The sequence below is a fragment of the Nothoprocta perdicaria genome, unplaced genomic scaffold (genome assembly GCF_003342845.1).
Source record: "Nothoprocta perdicaria isolate Ctin4 unplaced genomic scaffold, notPer1 scaffold_12, whole genome shotgun sequence".
Taxonomy (NCBI): Eukaryota; Metazoa; Chordata; class Aves; order Tinamiformes; family Tinamidae; genus Nothoprocta; species Nothoprocta perdicaria.
In genome coordinates, this window is record NW_020454316.1 from 1,270,933 (window position 1) to 1,287,398 (window position 16,466).

General features: G+C 62.7%; 2 protein-coding genes across 2 annotated transcripts; one reads left to right on the forward strand and one right to left on the reverse strand.

Moving 5' to 3' along the window:
- Positions 1–937: 937 nt before the first annotated feature.
- Positions 938–7,520, reverse strand: LOC112959797 (testis-expressed protein 2-like). Its single transcript, XM_026053902.1, has 12 exons — positions 7,365–7,520; positions 4,470–4,877; positions 4,228–4,404; positions 3,904–4,153; positions 3,170–3,357; positions 2,899–3,093; positions 2,664–2,763; positions 2,430–2,562; positions 2,141–2,266; positions 1,850–2,062; positions 1,526–1,646; positions 938–1,103 (listed from the first exon to the last, which is right to left on the reverse strand). The coding sequence occupies exons 1-12, from the start codon at positions 7,518–7,520 to the stop codon at positions 981–983; spliced, it is 2,190 nt and encodes a 729-aa protein (XP_025909687.1). The 3' UTR covers positions 938–980.
- A 324-nt stretch (positions 7,521–7,844) lies between these two features.
- MSRB1 (methionine sulfoxide reductase B1) lies at positions 7,845–10,776 on the forward strand. Its single transcript, XM_026054066.1, has 4 exons — positions 7,845–7,915; positions 8,606–8,748; positions 8,868–8,982; positions 9,525–10,776. Exons 1-4 carry the CDS (start codon positions 7,861–7,863, stop codon positions 9,551–9,553), a joined length of 342 nt encoding a protein of 113 aa, XP_025909851.1. The 5' UTR covers positions 7,845–7,860; the 3' UTR covers positions 9,554–10,776.
- Positions 10,777–16,466: the final 5,690 nt, after the last annotated feature.

Genomic DNA, 16,466 nt, shown 5'->3' on the forward strand with positions numbered 1-16,466 from the left:
ATAAAGAGGCTTCAAGCCCTGCCTGCTCCCTGCCTTCCTTCCAGAGGGGTCACGTTGTCCATGTTGAGTGGGCAACTCTGTGTCCTCCAGGCTCCTTGATACGCAGGGATGGGACAGGTACCACTAAGAGCTACCACCACGTGTCTGCTCTGTCCTTTGGATCCTCCCTTGCCTTTTCCCAAAGAACTTCCTCACTGCCTGCATTCCCCTAAACCGTAGTGTAGCCATGGTGGGATCAGATTGCCATTCCTGTATTCCAGAGGAGAGCAGGTACCAGCATTTTTGTCCAGCTGCAGCTGGGAATACAGGGCCTCCCCATCACTTGCTTCTGCCCGGTTTCATGGACAGGGTTTTTACTCCTGTCTCCCACATGCACACACAGACATGCGCTCCTCTTGCCAGGCTGGAAGCATGACTTCCAGCTGCACTAATCCCCACGATCCCGCCCACGGGAACTTGCGTACACTGAGATGCCTCGCTAGGTAAAACTGGGCAGTGATGGATTTATTCAGATTTTTGGACTCTTTGTCCCACCTGTATCTTCTTGCAGCCCAGCTGCCTGCAGGGAGGGTAATGAAGTGTCCTGGAGCTGTGATCCCTGCTGATCCAAAATGTCCCAACTCCTCAAGCGCAGAAACAGTCTGGGAATCCTGGATGCTCTTTGGGAAAGTGGAAAGCCCAGCCCTCCACTGCTCCAGGTCTGCCCCCTTGTCACCTCGTGGGAGGTGGATGAAGTTCCTGGGTGTCTCCAGGAACCCCCATCCCTTGGGCTCTGGTTCTGCTCCGAGCCTGACCTTGTAGCATGTCAAGGAGGTTGCAGCTCATCCCGTGTGCAGATGATGCCGAGGACGTGATGGACTGAGATGCCCAGAGCCTGGGCGTCACCATGTGATGCAGCCAGGGTCCGGCCCTGGCCAGCGGGGTGTCCCAGCTTGGTCCCCAGCCCTGTGCAGCACCCCTTGCTGCTATGGGGCTGCACTTCAGAGCCTCTCCGCACCGGCCGGTAGGTCCCTGGGGAGCCCCGCGGCGGCTGCGTGGGGATCCAGGCCGGAATGCATGATGGGGATGATCAGGTCATCCATGTTCGGCATCACCAAAACCTTCTAAAAAAGGGTCAGGGGGAAAAAAAAAAAAAAAAAAAAGAAAAAGACAAGCAGCTTTAAATAATGACATAAAAGAACAACACTGCTGCCTTCCTTGCAAGGAAGAGGCAGAAAGCAAACCCATGGGGGCCTGGTGATGGCAAATCTCCCGAGTATCCCCACACTGGAGAGGAAGGGTGAATTGGGTCCTTCGGGGACACGCCTGCTGGACACTGCTAATCCCTCCTGCTCTGGGTAACGCTGGACACATTGTGGGAAAGCAGCTTTTGCTCAAGCACCTGGGTGTAGCAGCCCGAGCTGGGGCTTATGAAGCCCTGTTTCTTGGCTGTCCTAGGAGGGCCAGGGCAGGCCTAGGGTTGTGTTTTCCCAGGTCTAAACCCGCTCTGCCCCTGCTCTCGGCAATCCCTGCCCGTGCGCCGCACCTGGAGCTCGTGCTGCAGCCTCCTCGCGATGGCCTCGCTCACGTGCGGGCAGGTGAGCGCGCGCCCGCCCAGCCGGGGCCGCACGCTCAGCTCCAGCCGCGGCGGCGCGCGGAAGCTGTACCTGCCGGGGCAGGGGGCACACGTGTCCCGTGTCCCACACGTGCCAGAGTCCTGGCAGGAGGCACCCGGGGCTGCGGGCTGAGCCCGGCCCTGGGCTGCTGAGTGCCAGGGGAGCCGCCAGCCCCGGACCTGCTCCTCGGTCAGGGAGCGGGGCACGCGCAGCAGGGCCCCGTGTCCGTGCGCGGGGACACGAGGGCCACCTACCACACGCGGTCCGTCGGCGGCGGAGGGACGTTCACCGCCAGGGTGCCCGCCAGCTCCTGCACCTCCACGGTGAGCAGCAGCGGCGTGTTGGACACCTCCTCCATCTTCTTCTTGATGAACTCGTTCTCGGTGGCCCTCTGGAAGCAGCGGGACCTGGCGATCTTGTCCACGAAGCGCAGGATGGTGCGGCCCGTGCTGCTGCCGCCGCCGGGGCTGCGCGGCGGCGCCGGGAAGCGCAGCTGAGCGCTGGAGCGGCGCGGAGCCCCCGCGGCCCCCGCTGCCCCCTCTCACCCCTCCGTGCCGGGCGGCGGCGGCGGCTTCGCTCCCGGTGGTTCCGCGGCCGCCTCCTCATCCGAGGAGCTGGCGCTGGGCGACTCGGCGTCGCTGTCTGCCAGCGGGCAGAGTCGCGGGCCGGCCCTGCGCGACGCGGGGCTGCGTCAGACGGGCACCCTGATCCGTGTCCTGACTGCTCCGCGGGGGATGAGGCCACCGCGGTGTCACATCAGGGAGCCCCTGATCTCAGAGCTTGTGCCTTGGGGACCACAGGGCCGGGTGGCCTTGGGGGGACCCCCCCGTTTACCCCTCTGCTCCTGCCTCCGCCGGGCCGCTCTCCTCGGCAGCGCCCTCCTTGCCCAGCTTGCACAGGTTCACCTTGGTCTCCAGCGTCATCTGCAGCGCGCCGCTGTAGGTGACCTCCACGTCCACCCAGAGCCCTGTGTGTGGGCGAAGGGCTGAGCCCCGGGTCCCCAAAACCCCCCTTGATACCGGCAGCCCTGGGGCCAGCCCTGCCCTCGGTCTCCAGCCAGGCTCCTACCTCGGTCATCGACTGTGGGGCTGGAGGCGCTGAGCACCGAGGGGATGGAGGTGCCCATGTCCAGCTCCGTCAGCGTCAGCTCGTTCATGAAATAGGGGAGCTGGGGCAGGGAGCCCCACGGGGACGGTCACAGCCGCCCAGGGCGCCATGCAGGTGGTGGGGACGGAGGAGCAGGGCTCGGGCACAGAGGGGACAGGGCTGGGGGCGCCCGGCTTGTGCCCCCGCCGCCCCTCACCTTGATCTTGCTCAGCTTCTTCTGGATCTTGCTGGAGACCTGCCGGGCCCAGTAGGGCTCCCGCAGGACGTCCCAGAAGACGCGGCCCAGCAGCGCGTTCACCCAGGCCACGCGGCGCCCGCGCGCGTCCCCGCCGGGCTGCGCGGAGCCCCCGGGCACCTGGAGCACGAGGCAGGGACCCTGCTCCTGCTGCCGCTGGGAGCAGGCTGGAGCCAGGGCGCCCAGGGTGGCCCCTGCTCCGCACTAGTCCCTGAGGGATGTCCCTGCTCACCTGGGGGCCCGTGGGGCTGCCCCCCGCCGGCGCCGGCACCACACGGGCCATGTAGGTGCTGTAATCCAGCAGGGTCTTCTGCTGCACGTGGCCCGCCAGGTCCCGGGCTCTGACGGCGGAGGGGATGTCCTCTGTGCTCCCCACGCTGCTGCCGCCGCCGGGGCTGCTCTGCAGAGCCGGGCCCAGGCCTGGGGACGTGGGGGACATGGGGGATGTGGGGGACATGAGAAGGGTGGCCGGAGCGAGAGCAGGGAGCAGCTGTAGGGGCCCAAGCCCTGGAGGAGAAGGGTGCATGGAGATGCACTGCCAGCCGCGGTGCACGTGGGGTGATGCACAGCCCACATGGGCTGCACGCATGGAGATGTGCAACCCAACCGTGATGCATCCTCAGAGACATGCAGTGCAGCCGCAATGCACATGCAGAAATGTGTCACACATTCATGATACATACATGGATAAGAATCACCCATCAACGATGCATGAGTGGAGATGCACAGCACATCCACAATGCAAGCATGGAGACAAGCAGTGCATCCACAATGCACGCATGGAGTTGTGCAGCCTATTCGTGATGCATGCACGGAGATGTGCAACCTATCCACGATGCATGCACACAAGACAGGCTATAGCCCAGAAGGACAAGGATCCCCAAGGCTCTCCCTGCTGTTGCCCATTTCCTTGGCAGGCACATCCTATCTCAGGCTCCTCCGTGCTGGCCCCATCGTGCAGCTCACCCGTCCTGCCTTCACCGTGGCTGCTGCCCTGGGCGCCACGGCAGGCCCTGGCCAAGTGCTGGTACCACTCCTCCTTCTCCCTGCCCGTGCGCCCAAAGAGGTAGAGGGACCTTTTCCCGGTGTCTCCATCCACGTCCCGTCCCGGTGCCTGCGGCTGGGTGCCCGGCGGCTCCGCGGGGAGGAGAACGTGGATGGGGTACTTCTTGTTCCACATCCTCTTGCGGGCCAGGCCGTGCGGGGCGAGCGAGACCTGCAGCAGCAGGAGCAGCACTGAGGCCGGGCCAGCCCCGGTGTCACCGGCCCCGCGGCACCCGCAGCGCTCACCGTGGCCCTGCTCACGTCGAGGCGGCCGCCGAAGGGCGCGTCGTGCTGCTCCCCGGCGGCGTCCCGGCGCGGACCAGCACAGGAGAGCGTGAGGGCGGCCCCGCGCAGCGTGGCCAGCACAGGCTGCGGTGCCGGGGCACTCGCCGTGCCGTAGGCGGGCGCCGTGAGCAGCCAGCCCTGCGGGGACGCAGAGGGCAGCGGGTGCCGCACGGCGCTGCGTCCCGGCGCTGCCCCGCTCCTACCTGCAGGCCGCCGGTGTCGCGCGGGCTGCGCGGGCGCACGCGGGGCTGGGTGCTCTGCACCGCGCGGGGCGGCCACAGCAGCACGAGGAGCAGGAGGGCAGCAGCGGTGCCGCACGCCAGCCCCACGCAGAGCCCGGCCGCGAAGGGCGGCAGCGGCAGCACCAGGTAGCCGTAGGCAGCGGCGGCCACGCAGCACAGGGCCCGGCCTGGCACCGGCGCCCCGGGACGGGGCTGCGGACACGGCTGCGGTGGCACCTCCGGCGGCACCTCCAGCACCTGCATGAGGTCCCCGTCGGAGCGGATCTCGTAGCCGCAGTGCAGCGCCGGTGCCCAGGGGTGCTCCCCGCCGACGCTCCCATCGTCTGAAAGCCGCCTCCCGCTGTCCTCAGTCCGGCTGTCCCGCAGAGCCTGGGGACCGGCGTGCCGGGGGCTGCCGGGGGCTGCATCCCGGCGCCGCGGGGAGCCCGGCAGCAAGGCAGGAGCAGGAGCGGCGTCCGCGGCGTCAGGCATCTGCTCCACCGCAGTTTGCATGGCTGCAGGGGAGAGAGACGCTCAGCAGGGCCAGGGGAGGATGTGTCCTGTGAACAACCCCTGCAATAGGAATAATCACAGCCCGGTGCTCAGCCACAGCACCCGGAGAGCCAGGATCAGGAGTTGGGGTCAGTGGGAGGTTCCCGCATCAGTGCATCCCCGGAGACTCCGACCTGTCCTTCCCCTGAATTCAAGTCCAGAGGTGCCACTGCTGAAGGCAGCGGTGCCGCTCAGAGAGGTTTCCCCAGGCTGGCACCTGCCCCATGAGTGCTTAGAGCACGTTACCCCCAGATGAGCCCTTGTCAAACTGCCGGTTGCACTAAAATCTGAGGGGGTTAATAGAAAAACTTTGCAGCATCCTGGAAGGGCTGGCGTTGAGGGCTCTCGAGTCTGTCCTGTGTGAGTTGTATGGGATGAACGTGCGACAGTGGGATGGAGAGGAGCCATGTGGGATGCAGAGGTGCCCCGCGGAATGCAGAGGTGCTCCATGGGATGCAGAGGAGCCCTGCGGGATGCAGAGGTGCCCTGCAGAATGCAGAGGTGCTCCTCAGTGCCCTTTAGGACCCCAGGAGCTGCACCAAGGGCCACGGGCTCCAAGCACCAAGGGGCAAAAGGCAGGGATGGCATCTGCAGGTCCCTGCCGCTTTTGCTGCTGCCTTAGGGAGGAGCACAATTTCCCCTCAAGCTTGTCACCAGCTTTGAGTCATCCCAGAGCCCACGGATAAGCGCAGGGAAGCAGTGACTCGCGGGGGCTGATATTCCTGGTGGAGAAGGATGCACCTCACCATGCAGGGCTGGCCATGGCTCCCTTGCCGGTGCATGGCCTTGTCCCCAGGTGTCCCCTCAGCTCTGCCCACTCCTGTGGGCGCCCCCGCACCCTGCGCTGCTGAGGCTGCCCCGCTCATGGCACGGATGGGTGCCACCACCGCTCGAGGCTTCCCTGGCTCCACTGCAACCGGTACCTGGGGCAGTGCCGGTGCCGCCACTCCCAGGCCGGTCCCGGGGCTGGGGAAGGAGGAGCGGAGTCAGCAGAGGAACTGGGCCGGCACTGAAACCGGAGTCAGAACTGAAGCTGGAGCTAGAGGGTCGGTGCCGCTGCTGCAGGAGGGGAGCTGGTGCCAGTGCTGGAGGAGGAGGAGGTTGGTCCTGGAAGCGGTACCGGAGGAGGAGGCTGGTCCCGAGGCTGGTCCCGAAGCTGGTCCCGGTGCCGGAGGAGGAGGCTGGTCCCGAGGCTGGTCCCGGTGCTGGTCCCAGGCGCGGGGCCGGGGAAGGGGGGCCGGCTGCGCTCGCCCCGCTCCAGCCCGCGGTGCCGGAGCATCCGCAGGAGCGCGCGGTCCCGCTCCGCCCCGCTCCGCCCCGCTCCGCCCCCGGCCGCTGCTCCGGGCCCTTTACTGCGTTCTCGGGGTGCCCGGCCCGGCGGGTGCGGGGTCGGGGCCCCGGGGTCGGGCCCTGGAGCAGCCCTGGCTCTTCCTGGGGCCCCGTGTGTCCCACGGGACGCAGTTCCTGGAGGTGTCCTGGGGGCTACGTGCTGATCTAGTCGGGCTCACGCACTGAGGACACAGGTGGCTCTTGGGGGACCGTTCCCAACAGGCAGGGGCTGCATGGGGCTGTCTCCCTGACAGGCCCTTGTGTGAGCTGCTGCACCGACTGCCTGTGGATTAGCACAATAATCCCTTTTATAAATATACACCCCCATAGGATGCGCTTCCCCCTTTGCATGTCTGAGTGATTTTGCTCTTGGCAGCTGGACACTCTGGTTTCGGATGTTGGCTATTTGCTTTGGTGCTTCCGACAGAACCCTGCTGTCACTGGCAAGCTGGGATAGGAGGAAAAGTGGAAGCAGGGGCATAGCAGAAGGGAAAGCACATGGGGGATGGTGGAAGCTTATGCAAAGTTTCTCTGCACTGCACCAGCATGCACAGGGCATCACGGTGACTCCTGCTCTGAAATAATGCCACACTGTCACCAGCAACAGGGCAGGAGCTCTGGTGCAGCTCCTGCACATGGGTCACGAGCAAAGTGGGTTAATGCCCAGGCACGGCCCAGGCCACGTCCTGCTTGCACAGACCAGGGCTCTGCTTTCCTTAAAATAGCCCTTAATGCTAAGGTGACCCTTGCCCTGCAGTGCCCAGCGGGCAGCTGGGATTAGCACTGGAGCAGGGATTGGGGGCAGGTTCAAATCCACCCCAGCTTGCTCGGCACGCAGCTTCCCGGAGCCGTGTGCGCAGCTGCAGAGCAGGAGCTGTTGTGTCCAGGGGCAGCAGCAGGACCTAGTTCCTCATGGCACAAACTGGGGACATTCCCATGTGCTCGACGGCCCCTTCCTGGGCACAGCAGCCCAGACCCTGCTCCTGCTGTCCGCACCCAGCTCCCGAATGGGTGTCTCTGAGTGCACTCTTCCTTCGGCTTCCTCCGAAGGGGCACCGGCAATGTGCCCGAGGGCTGCCTGTTGTGGTGTTGCGGTGTCACGGTGTCGTGGTGTTGCAGTGTCACGGTGTTGCGGTGTTGCAGTGTAGTCATGGTGTTGCGGTGTTGCAGTGTAGCAGTTTCGCGGCGTCATGGTGTTGTGGTGTCACGGTGTTGCAGTGTCCTGCTGTTGCAGTTTTGCAGTGTCGCAGGGTCGCACTGTCGCGGTGTCACCGGTGGCTCCGGTGCCCCGGGTCGGGTCGGAGGCGCCCCCGGGGCCGCCCCCGCGCTGCGCCCGCCCGCACCGGCACCACGGCGCCCCCTGGCGGCGGCGGGGCGGGGCGGCAGGGCCGCGGGGCGGGGCCAGGGCGGGTGGGCGTGTCGGGAAGGGGCGTGTCCAGGGGCGTGTCCCGCCCCGTGGGCGGGGCTGCGCGGCGGCGCTGCGGGCGCAGCCATGTCGTTTTGTGCCTTCCTCGGGGGCGAGGTGTTCAAGAGCCACTTCGAGCCGGGTCAGCGACCGGACCGGACCGGACAGGACGGGACGGGACGGGACGGGACAGGGGGGCAGGAGGTGGGGGGGGGTCCCCTATGGGGGGGGTCTATAGGGAACCGCTGTAGAGCCAGAATGGACGGGGGGCGCGGGGGGGTGAGGGGGAGGAGAATGTCCCCTATGGGGTCTGTAGGGATCTCCTGTAGGGCCAGAATGGAGCTGCGGGGAAGTCCCGTATGGAATCTGTAGGGAATCGCTGTAGGGCGGGGATGGGGACTGCGAGGGGGGAATGTCCCCTATGGGGTCTGTAGGGAGCTCCTATAGGACCGGGACGGGTCTGAGAGGGGGCCACAGAGTGCTGCCCAGGCCCCTCTGCCCCACGGGTCCGGGTTGCAGGGGGGGAGAGAGACTCTCTATAAAGGGAGTTTGGGGCCCTATAGGGGACCCTTCCTAAAGGGTCCCGGCTGCAGAGCTGGCCCCTATAGGGATGCAGGTCCCTATAAAGCCCTGCTCTCCTCCCTTGGGGCTTGGTAGTGGGGAGCTTGGAGTCCAGTGGGCTTCATCTCCCTCCTGGGATGAATCCCGCTGCGTGCAGGCGTCCCCGTCCCCACAGCCGCATCCCTGTCCCCACGTCCGTGTCCCCGTCCCCTCCTGGTGTGCGGGGCCGAGGCCACCCCCGAGCTCGTCCCTTTGCCCTCGGTGCCCGCAGGCATTTATGTGTGCGCCAAGTGCGGCTACGAGCTCTTCTCCAGCCGCGCCAAGTACGAGCACTCGTCCCCGTGGCCGGCGTTCACCGAGACCATCCACGAGGACAGCGTGGCCAAGCGCAAGGAGCGGCCCGGCGCTTACAAGGTGCCCCTCCGAAAGGGCTCGGAAAAAGGAGCGAAAAAGCAGAGCCCTTTCCTTGTATCAGAACCCCACCGTCCTCTCCCGCGGGACCGCTTATTGCCGGGCCCTCCTTGTGTTCCCAGGTGTCCTGCGGCCGGTGCGGCAACGGGCTGGGCCATGAGTTTCTCAACGACGGCCCGAAGAGGGGGCAGTCCCGTTTCTGAATATTTAGCAGCTCGCTGAAGTTCGTCCCCAAAGGTGAGCGCCGCGCTGAGGGTGGCTCTGTGCTCCTCGGCTCGGCTAAGCCCTCCTGCGGTGGGCTCAGTTGGGGTGAGGCTGTGCTTGGTAAGAAGCTTATTATCCCAGTTTCACTGCCTTTGCTTCCCAGTTCCCTGCTGTGCCGATCCTGGGGATGGGGCAAGGCAAGGGCAGGGAGTTCCTGAACTGATGTTCACACAGCTGGGAGGATTTGCTGGGTCGTCACGTGCAGAAATCACACGGGGAGTTGGAATGTTGCTTTGGAGATAGGCAGCAGGTCTGCCAGGAAGGGGAGGGCTGCTCTCCCGTGTGGCTTTCACACTGTTTCCTTCCCTGAGCCAAAAAAGGGCTTTGGGGAACCTCGTCTGAGGGCAGCGCCGTGGCTGCATATGCTCTGCTACTTATCGCACTGCAGCTCCTGTGAAATACTGGCTGCATGCAGCAAAATAACTGTATAAAACAGACTGCGGGTTCTGGAGCAAGAATGGGGAACCCTGATTTTTCATTTTTCTTTTTCTCTTTTTTTCCTCTCCTCCTTGTAGGCAAAGCAGAGGACTCAAAGGAGAAGTAAGCGAGCTGCTCCACCCGGCACTCCGCTCCCGCTGATCCCACGCTCACGCTTTGGGATGGACCATCGGGGCAGCAGGGCACTCGGAGCCATAGAAAGCCTGGAGAAAAGAGGCTCGTGGTTGCCCCAGGCCAGTTCTGTCCTCAGGAGCGGTTCTGGGTGCTGGGGGCAGAGCTGTGGCAGGGCAGCCTTGGGGAGGGAGGGCAGCGTGTGGTTGCGGGAGCTCTGCCCTGGCCTGGGTGCTGGGTTGTGCGACGTCTGTCTGAGGTTGCTGTACATGTGTTGGAGTGATGCAAACGCTGCGGCTCCTCGTCCCACCCGCCCTTGCCCTCCTCTCGTCGGCCTGTTCTCGGAAACATCCTGCGCTCTGCCAGCGCTGGCTCCTAGCAGCCCTTCTGCTCCGTCCCTTTGGCAGCAGCTCGTGCGGCCGCAGCCCCGGCGCTGCGGAGCTCTGCGCCCTTCTGCTCTCGAGCGCGGCAGGGCCAGGGCTCCCTCGGAGCCGCTGCCAGTTCTGCCTCAGCACCGGCTGCCATCTGGCGTCGCTCCGCTGCTGCTTCCAGCGGGTAGCGCTGGATAACAGGGATCAGAGTCCGGGTTAATCTCTGGGTGCTATTCTGGGCTGGGATCATGGTATGAATTGTCCTATGTAAACCCTTCCAGGATGCTAGGGCAAAGATGATTTTATGATCCTGCTAGACCAAATCCAGGTGTTTTGCCCTTCTGCCACATCTTGCACACAGTAGAGACGGTTCTAGATTTATTCTCTGGGTTTGATTCTGGCCTTGCCTCGCGCCCGGTCCGTTACTGTGTCCAATCAACCCAGCGCGTTAACGGTTCCTCCTTGCTTGCACTGGCGCAAGGAAGACCAGAATCAGGCTCAGCAAGTGCAACTTACGTAACTCAGGCTTTAGGAATCACATGTTTGAGTGTCCTTTGCACTGGGAAGGGCCACAACGTTGATTTGTCCTTAATTCACACTGTGATCCTGCCCTGTATTCGGTCAGACACACACAGATGGGTGGTGAACCCCGATCCTTTGGTCACCACGGGGCTTTTATGGACCCATGGCTCCAGAATTACAGTGTGTGGTGGTTGGCCAAGCTGTGCCACAGTCCAGCTGCCCTCAGAGGGCAGCTTTTCATGCATTTCATGGGCTTCTCATGCGTTTTACCTCCTCGGAGACTGTGGGGACACTGGCACCCAGTGCAATGCACCAGCTCAACGCCTGGCGTTCGCTGCTGACCTTGTACCTCTTGGAATACTAAAAATAAACCACTGATTCACTGTGCCAGACAACTTCTTTTTCAAGCAGCGCCTCTAGACGGTAAGTCCTGGGGGGATAACACAGGGATTCCTCCTCTCCTGCTTTTCTTGGTGTTGACTCGCTGTCTGCATTGCTGTAGGCTACGTCTGTCTGGGACGTGCGCTAGGTCTGAGTCCTAGGAAATCTAGGACAATCTCCCTGCGTCTGAGGATACGGCCAGAAATCCGAGGGCAGATTTTGCCAGGTGACTCAGAGACATCTCCCAGGCGTCTCCGTCTGCAACCACGGACGTGGGAGCCCAATATCCCAAAATATCCACCGCACATCCCGCCTGCTCAATGCAGCTGGCCTGAGGCTGGTCCGTGTGGTTTTGTCCTGCATCTGTCGCACTTATCCCCGGCTTTGCAACGTGAAAGGGGGAATGTTAGAGCTTTGGGGCACTTCCAGAATCAAAACATTCCTTGGGGAAAATCTTTTCTTAGATGAGCGCTTTTACTCGATTGTGGTTGGTTTTGGCTCGTTTCATAGCTAAATGCTTTTGTTCAGGGTGACTTCTAGACTGTGGTCTGGCAGGATTGCCGGGGGGAAGGCTGAGGAGTTCTGCAGGGTCTCGCAGGAGTTTCCGTGGGGGAAGCTGGCTGGGAGCTGCGACTGTGGGTGCCAGCTGCAGCGCCCGGAGTGTCCCCTGCTCGGACACAGGCAGGTGCCGCGCTCAGGGAAGCTGGGGATGGAGCTGGACGTGGCCCCGCGGCCTCCCCGCTGCAGCCTCCGGGCTCCGTGGGGCTGGGGTGATGGAGAGGGGCCCGTGCCCAGCACTGTCCCTGGCTCCGCCGGGAGGCTCCCCACGTCCTGGCGTGGATGAGGCGGCTGCACGGAGCAGCTTTCCGCAGCGCAGGCGCCGCTGCCTTCCTGCTGCAGTGTGGGCTGCGGACGCAGGAGGGTGCACGCGCCATTCCCGCTCCTTCCTCCCCACAAGGCAGGCGGCTGCTTTGGGAAGCCCCAGTTTTCCAGGCACAGCAACGGCAGGAGGCACCGGAGCCTCCCGGCCGGCACGGGACGGTCGGGAAGGGGCTGCACTGGGGCAGCCGCATCCTCGCCCAGGCCAGACCACCACTCCCGTCCCTTCCCCACTGCCTGGGGCACTGCTGGGTCCCTTGTCCCCACTGGGGACACTGTAGACACCCACGGGACCCACAGGACAGGACAAATCTGCCCCAAACGCTCTTTTTTCCCCCCATTCTGCCGCGTGGGGCCAGTTCCCTGTTTGTGCCGCTGCCTCCAGGCTGGACTTAGGCTGCTCCTTTCCTGCCGCCATCCATCCTCATTCGATCATTAGGCTAATGACGATTCTGGCTTAATATGAGCGTTTTGCTTAGTTGGGCAAAAGCGGCCCCACATCAGCGACATGAGTTTAATGGCACAGCAGGCTCCGAGGCCCCAAATTGAATTACGTTGCCAGGCTGATGCGAACTTCCCTGCTTGTTTAAAGCCCCATTCGTTTCCCCGCTGTAGCCTCCAGCTGACCTCCCTTTTAATTTTTATATTTCTGGTTTCTTTGCATGACACAGAGTGGACCCGCTGTCCTGACCTGCCGCGAAAGGGCTCCGGAGGGCCAGAGCACGGCGGGATGGAGATTAATTCTCTTAATAAACATGGCAGGACCTATAGAAATTACGTTACGCGAGGGGAAAAGGAAAATGATCCGGAGGCATCAGGAAGCTCTAATCGCTGCTGCTCCTCTGGGCAGGTTTGGTCCAAGGGATTGTTTTAATTGCACCTGGTGCTTTAATTGCACCTGGCACTGCAGAAATGCAATGAGGACCAAGGGCTTTTTTATTTATTCTGTTTTTTTTTTTTTTTTTTTTAGATGAATTATGGAAAATAAGTTCCTGTAATTAAAAAGGAAACCCAGTGACACGCAGGTCCCGTTTCAGTGAGGCACAAAGGGCTGCAATGGGGCTCGTTGCCTCCAGGCAATGAGCACCCCTGGGAGGGGGAAAACCGGCAATATCTGCAGAAAAATTAAGGTCTTATTCCCCCTTATTCTGCTCTTACTGGAGTGTTTCGGACACAGCACCTTGGTGGCCGGGGACGGAGGCGTCCGGCCCGGAGCGGGAGAGGTGGCTTCCTGCTGGAGCCACAGCTCCTGCATGGGCACCGTTCACCCCAAACACCACCAGCCCCACAGGAAAGTGGGGTTCCCGGCCCACTTGGTCGAAGCAGGATGGAAGAGCAGCCCAGGAGCAAATCCCTGCGCTCGGAAGGCGCCGGCGCGCGCCGGGACGGTTGTCTGGATGCAGAGCAGATCAGGAGCAGGAACCGTGCGGGACGGCTCTGCTTGTCCTCTGCCTTGGAGCTAACCTAATTCAATTAGCAGGAACAGTAAATAGAGCTCGTTTTAATTTAGGCGGAGGGGTTGGTGCAGCTCCCTCTCTAACAGCCGGAGCGGGGAAGCTAGGGGAGGGCTGCAGGGATCCCTGCAAAAGCCCCGTTTTCGGCAGGGCCGGCGGCTGCCCCGTCCAGGGCCTTGCAGATCGTCGATGGAATTAAATTATATCCGTATGGGATGCAAAAGGAAGAGGGGAAGGCAGCGGGAGGGAGGAACCGGGCAGGCTATTTAAAGAGCGGCCGCCGGAGCAGTCGACATGTGTCTTCACGATTGCGACGCATTCCTGGGAGATGATTTGCCCGGCGAGCATCTTCTCTGCATCACGGGCTATCTTTGTTCCGCTCTGACGTCCCCGCTCGCCGCTGGGATTTTGGTGCCTGCCAGCGGCGCATGGGCCTCCCCGGGAATAGCGTCCCGTGGGAATAGCGCTCCCGGCGGAGCGGGCGCCTCCGTCGCCGCTTCCTCGGAGCCCTTGGCGCGGAGGGCGACGCGCGCGGGCCCTGAAACGTGCGGGGCTGGGAAGCTTGTGCAGAGTCGCGTCCTGCTGGGTGGGGGTCCCACGTGGGGAACACAGGGATAATGGGGGCCCTGTGTGCATGGGGAGCAGCTTCCCACATTGGAGTGATCGGTGCCTTTGCAGCAAAGCCATGGGGAAACTGAGGCACGGCGGCGCTCAGGCAGCCTCGGGACACGAGAACCACAATTTAGGGCACGAACGTGGGAATTTGGCATGCAGTGCAGGAGCCACGAGGAAGTGCCGTCCCGCTTCCCCATTTGCAGATCCCTCCGTGCCTGCCCTTCCGCTCCGGCCCAGCCGAGCATCCCGTGCGGAGCAGCCGGGCACATCGAGCCGAGCCGCACACGGTGGAGCGTTTGCCAGGGAATCTGAGGAATTTGCAGCGAGCCCCCCACCAAAGAAATTAAGGCCAGATGGGTCCCAGGGAGGAGCGGAGCCCAACCTCTTTCGGATGCTTCTCCCAGTGAAGCCCCAAATGAGGAGCTTTCTGCAGGGGGGTTCACGTGCCGCGGGCATCTCCTTCATGCTGCTTTTCCCAGGCTCCGACACCCGCGTGCTGGCTTCAGCAGCTGGAGTACTTCTGATGCGAGGTGCTTTTCTTAAATAAATCCAACAAACTCAGTGTTGTTGAACATGTTAGGGGACAAAACCGAAGCATGACTGTTCCCTGGTGCCAAGCTGGGAGCAGGAGGGCAGGGGCTGCAGAGCTGGACCCGCAAGCAGACCGTGTTCCGAGCTGCTGGGTGGCATCACTGGGAAACTAGCTCTTCCAAGGGAAAACTGATCCTGGGGCAGGAAAGGGAGCTCCTCTCTCCCTTTTGTGCACTGCATTGCATGCTGCACCCATGCACTGCACTGCACGGGTGCACTGCATCAGTGTGCCGCGTTGCACCCATGCATGGCACCCATGCACAGCGTTGCACCCAGCTCCTGCGCCTGGTGCTACCTGTGCCCCCCTCTGGCTCTGATCTCTGCAGCTGCAGCCTCAGGAGCGTGATGCCCATGAGGGGGAATGAGAGCATTGGCTAATTAGGCTCATTACTCGGTTCATTATATGTTCATTAGCTGTTCTTAATGGCAAAATATTTTGCTGTAGTGGGGACTTTGCGTGACGAAGCCTGGGCTGGGCAGGGGGGACGCGCCGTGCCGGGGCTCCTGGCTGGGCGCTGCCCTCGGGCTCCTTCGCTTCGGGACGTCCCCCAGCTCCGTATTTTTGTATCCCCGGGCGGCACCAAGAAATGCATTTCCATTATGTTTTAAATTAGAGCCTGGAGGAAACTGGAGGGTTTGGGCTGCTCGCTGCCCTTACAGGGATCATGGAGGCACGTGGGGAAGGAGGATCCTATTGAGGCTCGTGCTGGAGACATGGGATGGCCCAAATTTGCAGTGATTACAGCATCAGGACCCAGGTGCTTTTGAAGCTTGTGGGGTCTTTTTGTTGTTTTGTTTTTTGGTCTTGCCATGAAAAGTGGAGCTGGGCTTTGGGGCCGGGGCTCTGCGGGCGCCCTGGCGTCTCTCCCGTCACCCACGCGGAGCCGCCGCGTCCTGCGGCCCGCGCGGCTCCCTGCCCGGCTGCCGCCCGGCAGCAGCGCAGCGGAACAGCGGGTTCTTGCCAGGTGCTCCCATTTAGACAAGCTGGCATTTCCAACAACCACCTCCCCCCAAACGCAAACACCGAGTTGGAGAGATTCCCAGCTCCAAGGGCCCCTGTTCCTCTCGCGGATCCCTGTGCGAGCTCAGCAAGCGCTGCCTGCAGCGTGCGAGACCTTTCTGCTGCCCAGAGCGCTGCCGCTGCCGGCCTCGCTTCCTCGGCACGCTGCTGCTTCCCGACCTTCCCCAGGGAACCTCCACGCTGGACACTAGGAGCTCACCCCGGCGCATGCACGTGTTTCCCCTTGCTGGAAAGGCGCCGTGGGCCGGGCGGCCCCAGCGCAGCCACGAGTGGGCACAAGGTCCCTCCCCGGGGCTGCGCAGCCCCTTCTCGGGCAGCCGTGCAGATGTGCTGCCATGCAGATGTGCCACCAGGCAGCTGTTCCACCATGGAGCCATGCAAACGTGCAGCTGTGCAGACAGGCAACCGAGCTGCCATGCAACCATGCAGCAGCACAGCAATACAACCATGCAACCTGGCAGGCACACAACCGAGCTGCCGTGCAGCCAGGCAACAATGCAGCTATACTGCAATCCAACCATTCATCCATGCAGCTGCACAGACATGCAACCAAGCTGCTGTGCAACCATGCAACTATACAAACATGCAATCATGCAGCTGTGCATGCATGCAACTGAGCTGCCATGCAGCTGTACTGCAATACAGCCGTGCAATCCCACAGCTGTGCTGCAGTGCTGCCATACAGCCGAGCTGTCGCACAGCTGTGCCACCATCCAGCTGTGCCACCATCCAGCTGTGCCATCGTGCCCATAGGCTGCTGTGCCGCTGTTCCCTGGCCCAGCGCTGTGCGCTGCCCCTGAGCTCCAGCCGCGGATCTTCCTCTCCCTGCAAAGCTCTCCATCTTTTGGGAGGCTCGGGGGACCTCATTAAAAACAGAGCTAAGTCTATTAACAGGTTAATTAAGACAGTGCTGATTGCAGTCACATAGAAGAGGCTGCAGTGGTGGATTGGGAGCGAGCACTGGCTGTGCGGGGTGGGTGTGTGGTGAGGAGAAGCGGCTCTGGGGGTCCCCTCGCTGTCCCCCCAGGCTTGGGCTCCCGGTGGGTGCAATGTGGGCATTGGTGCTCATGGGCT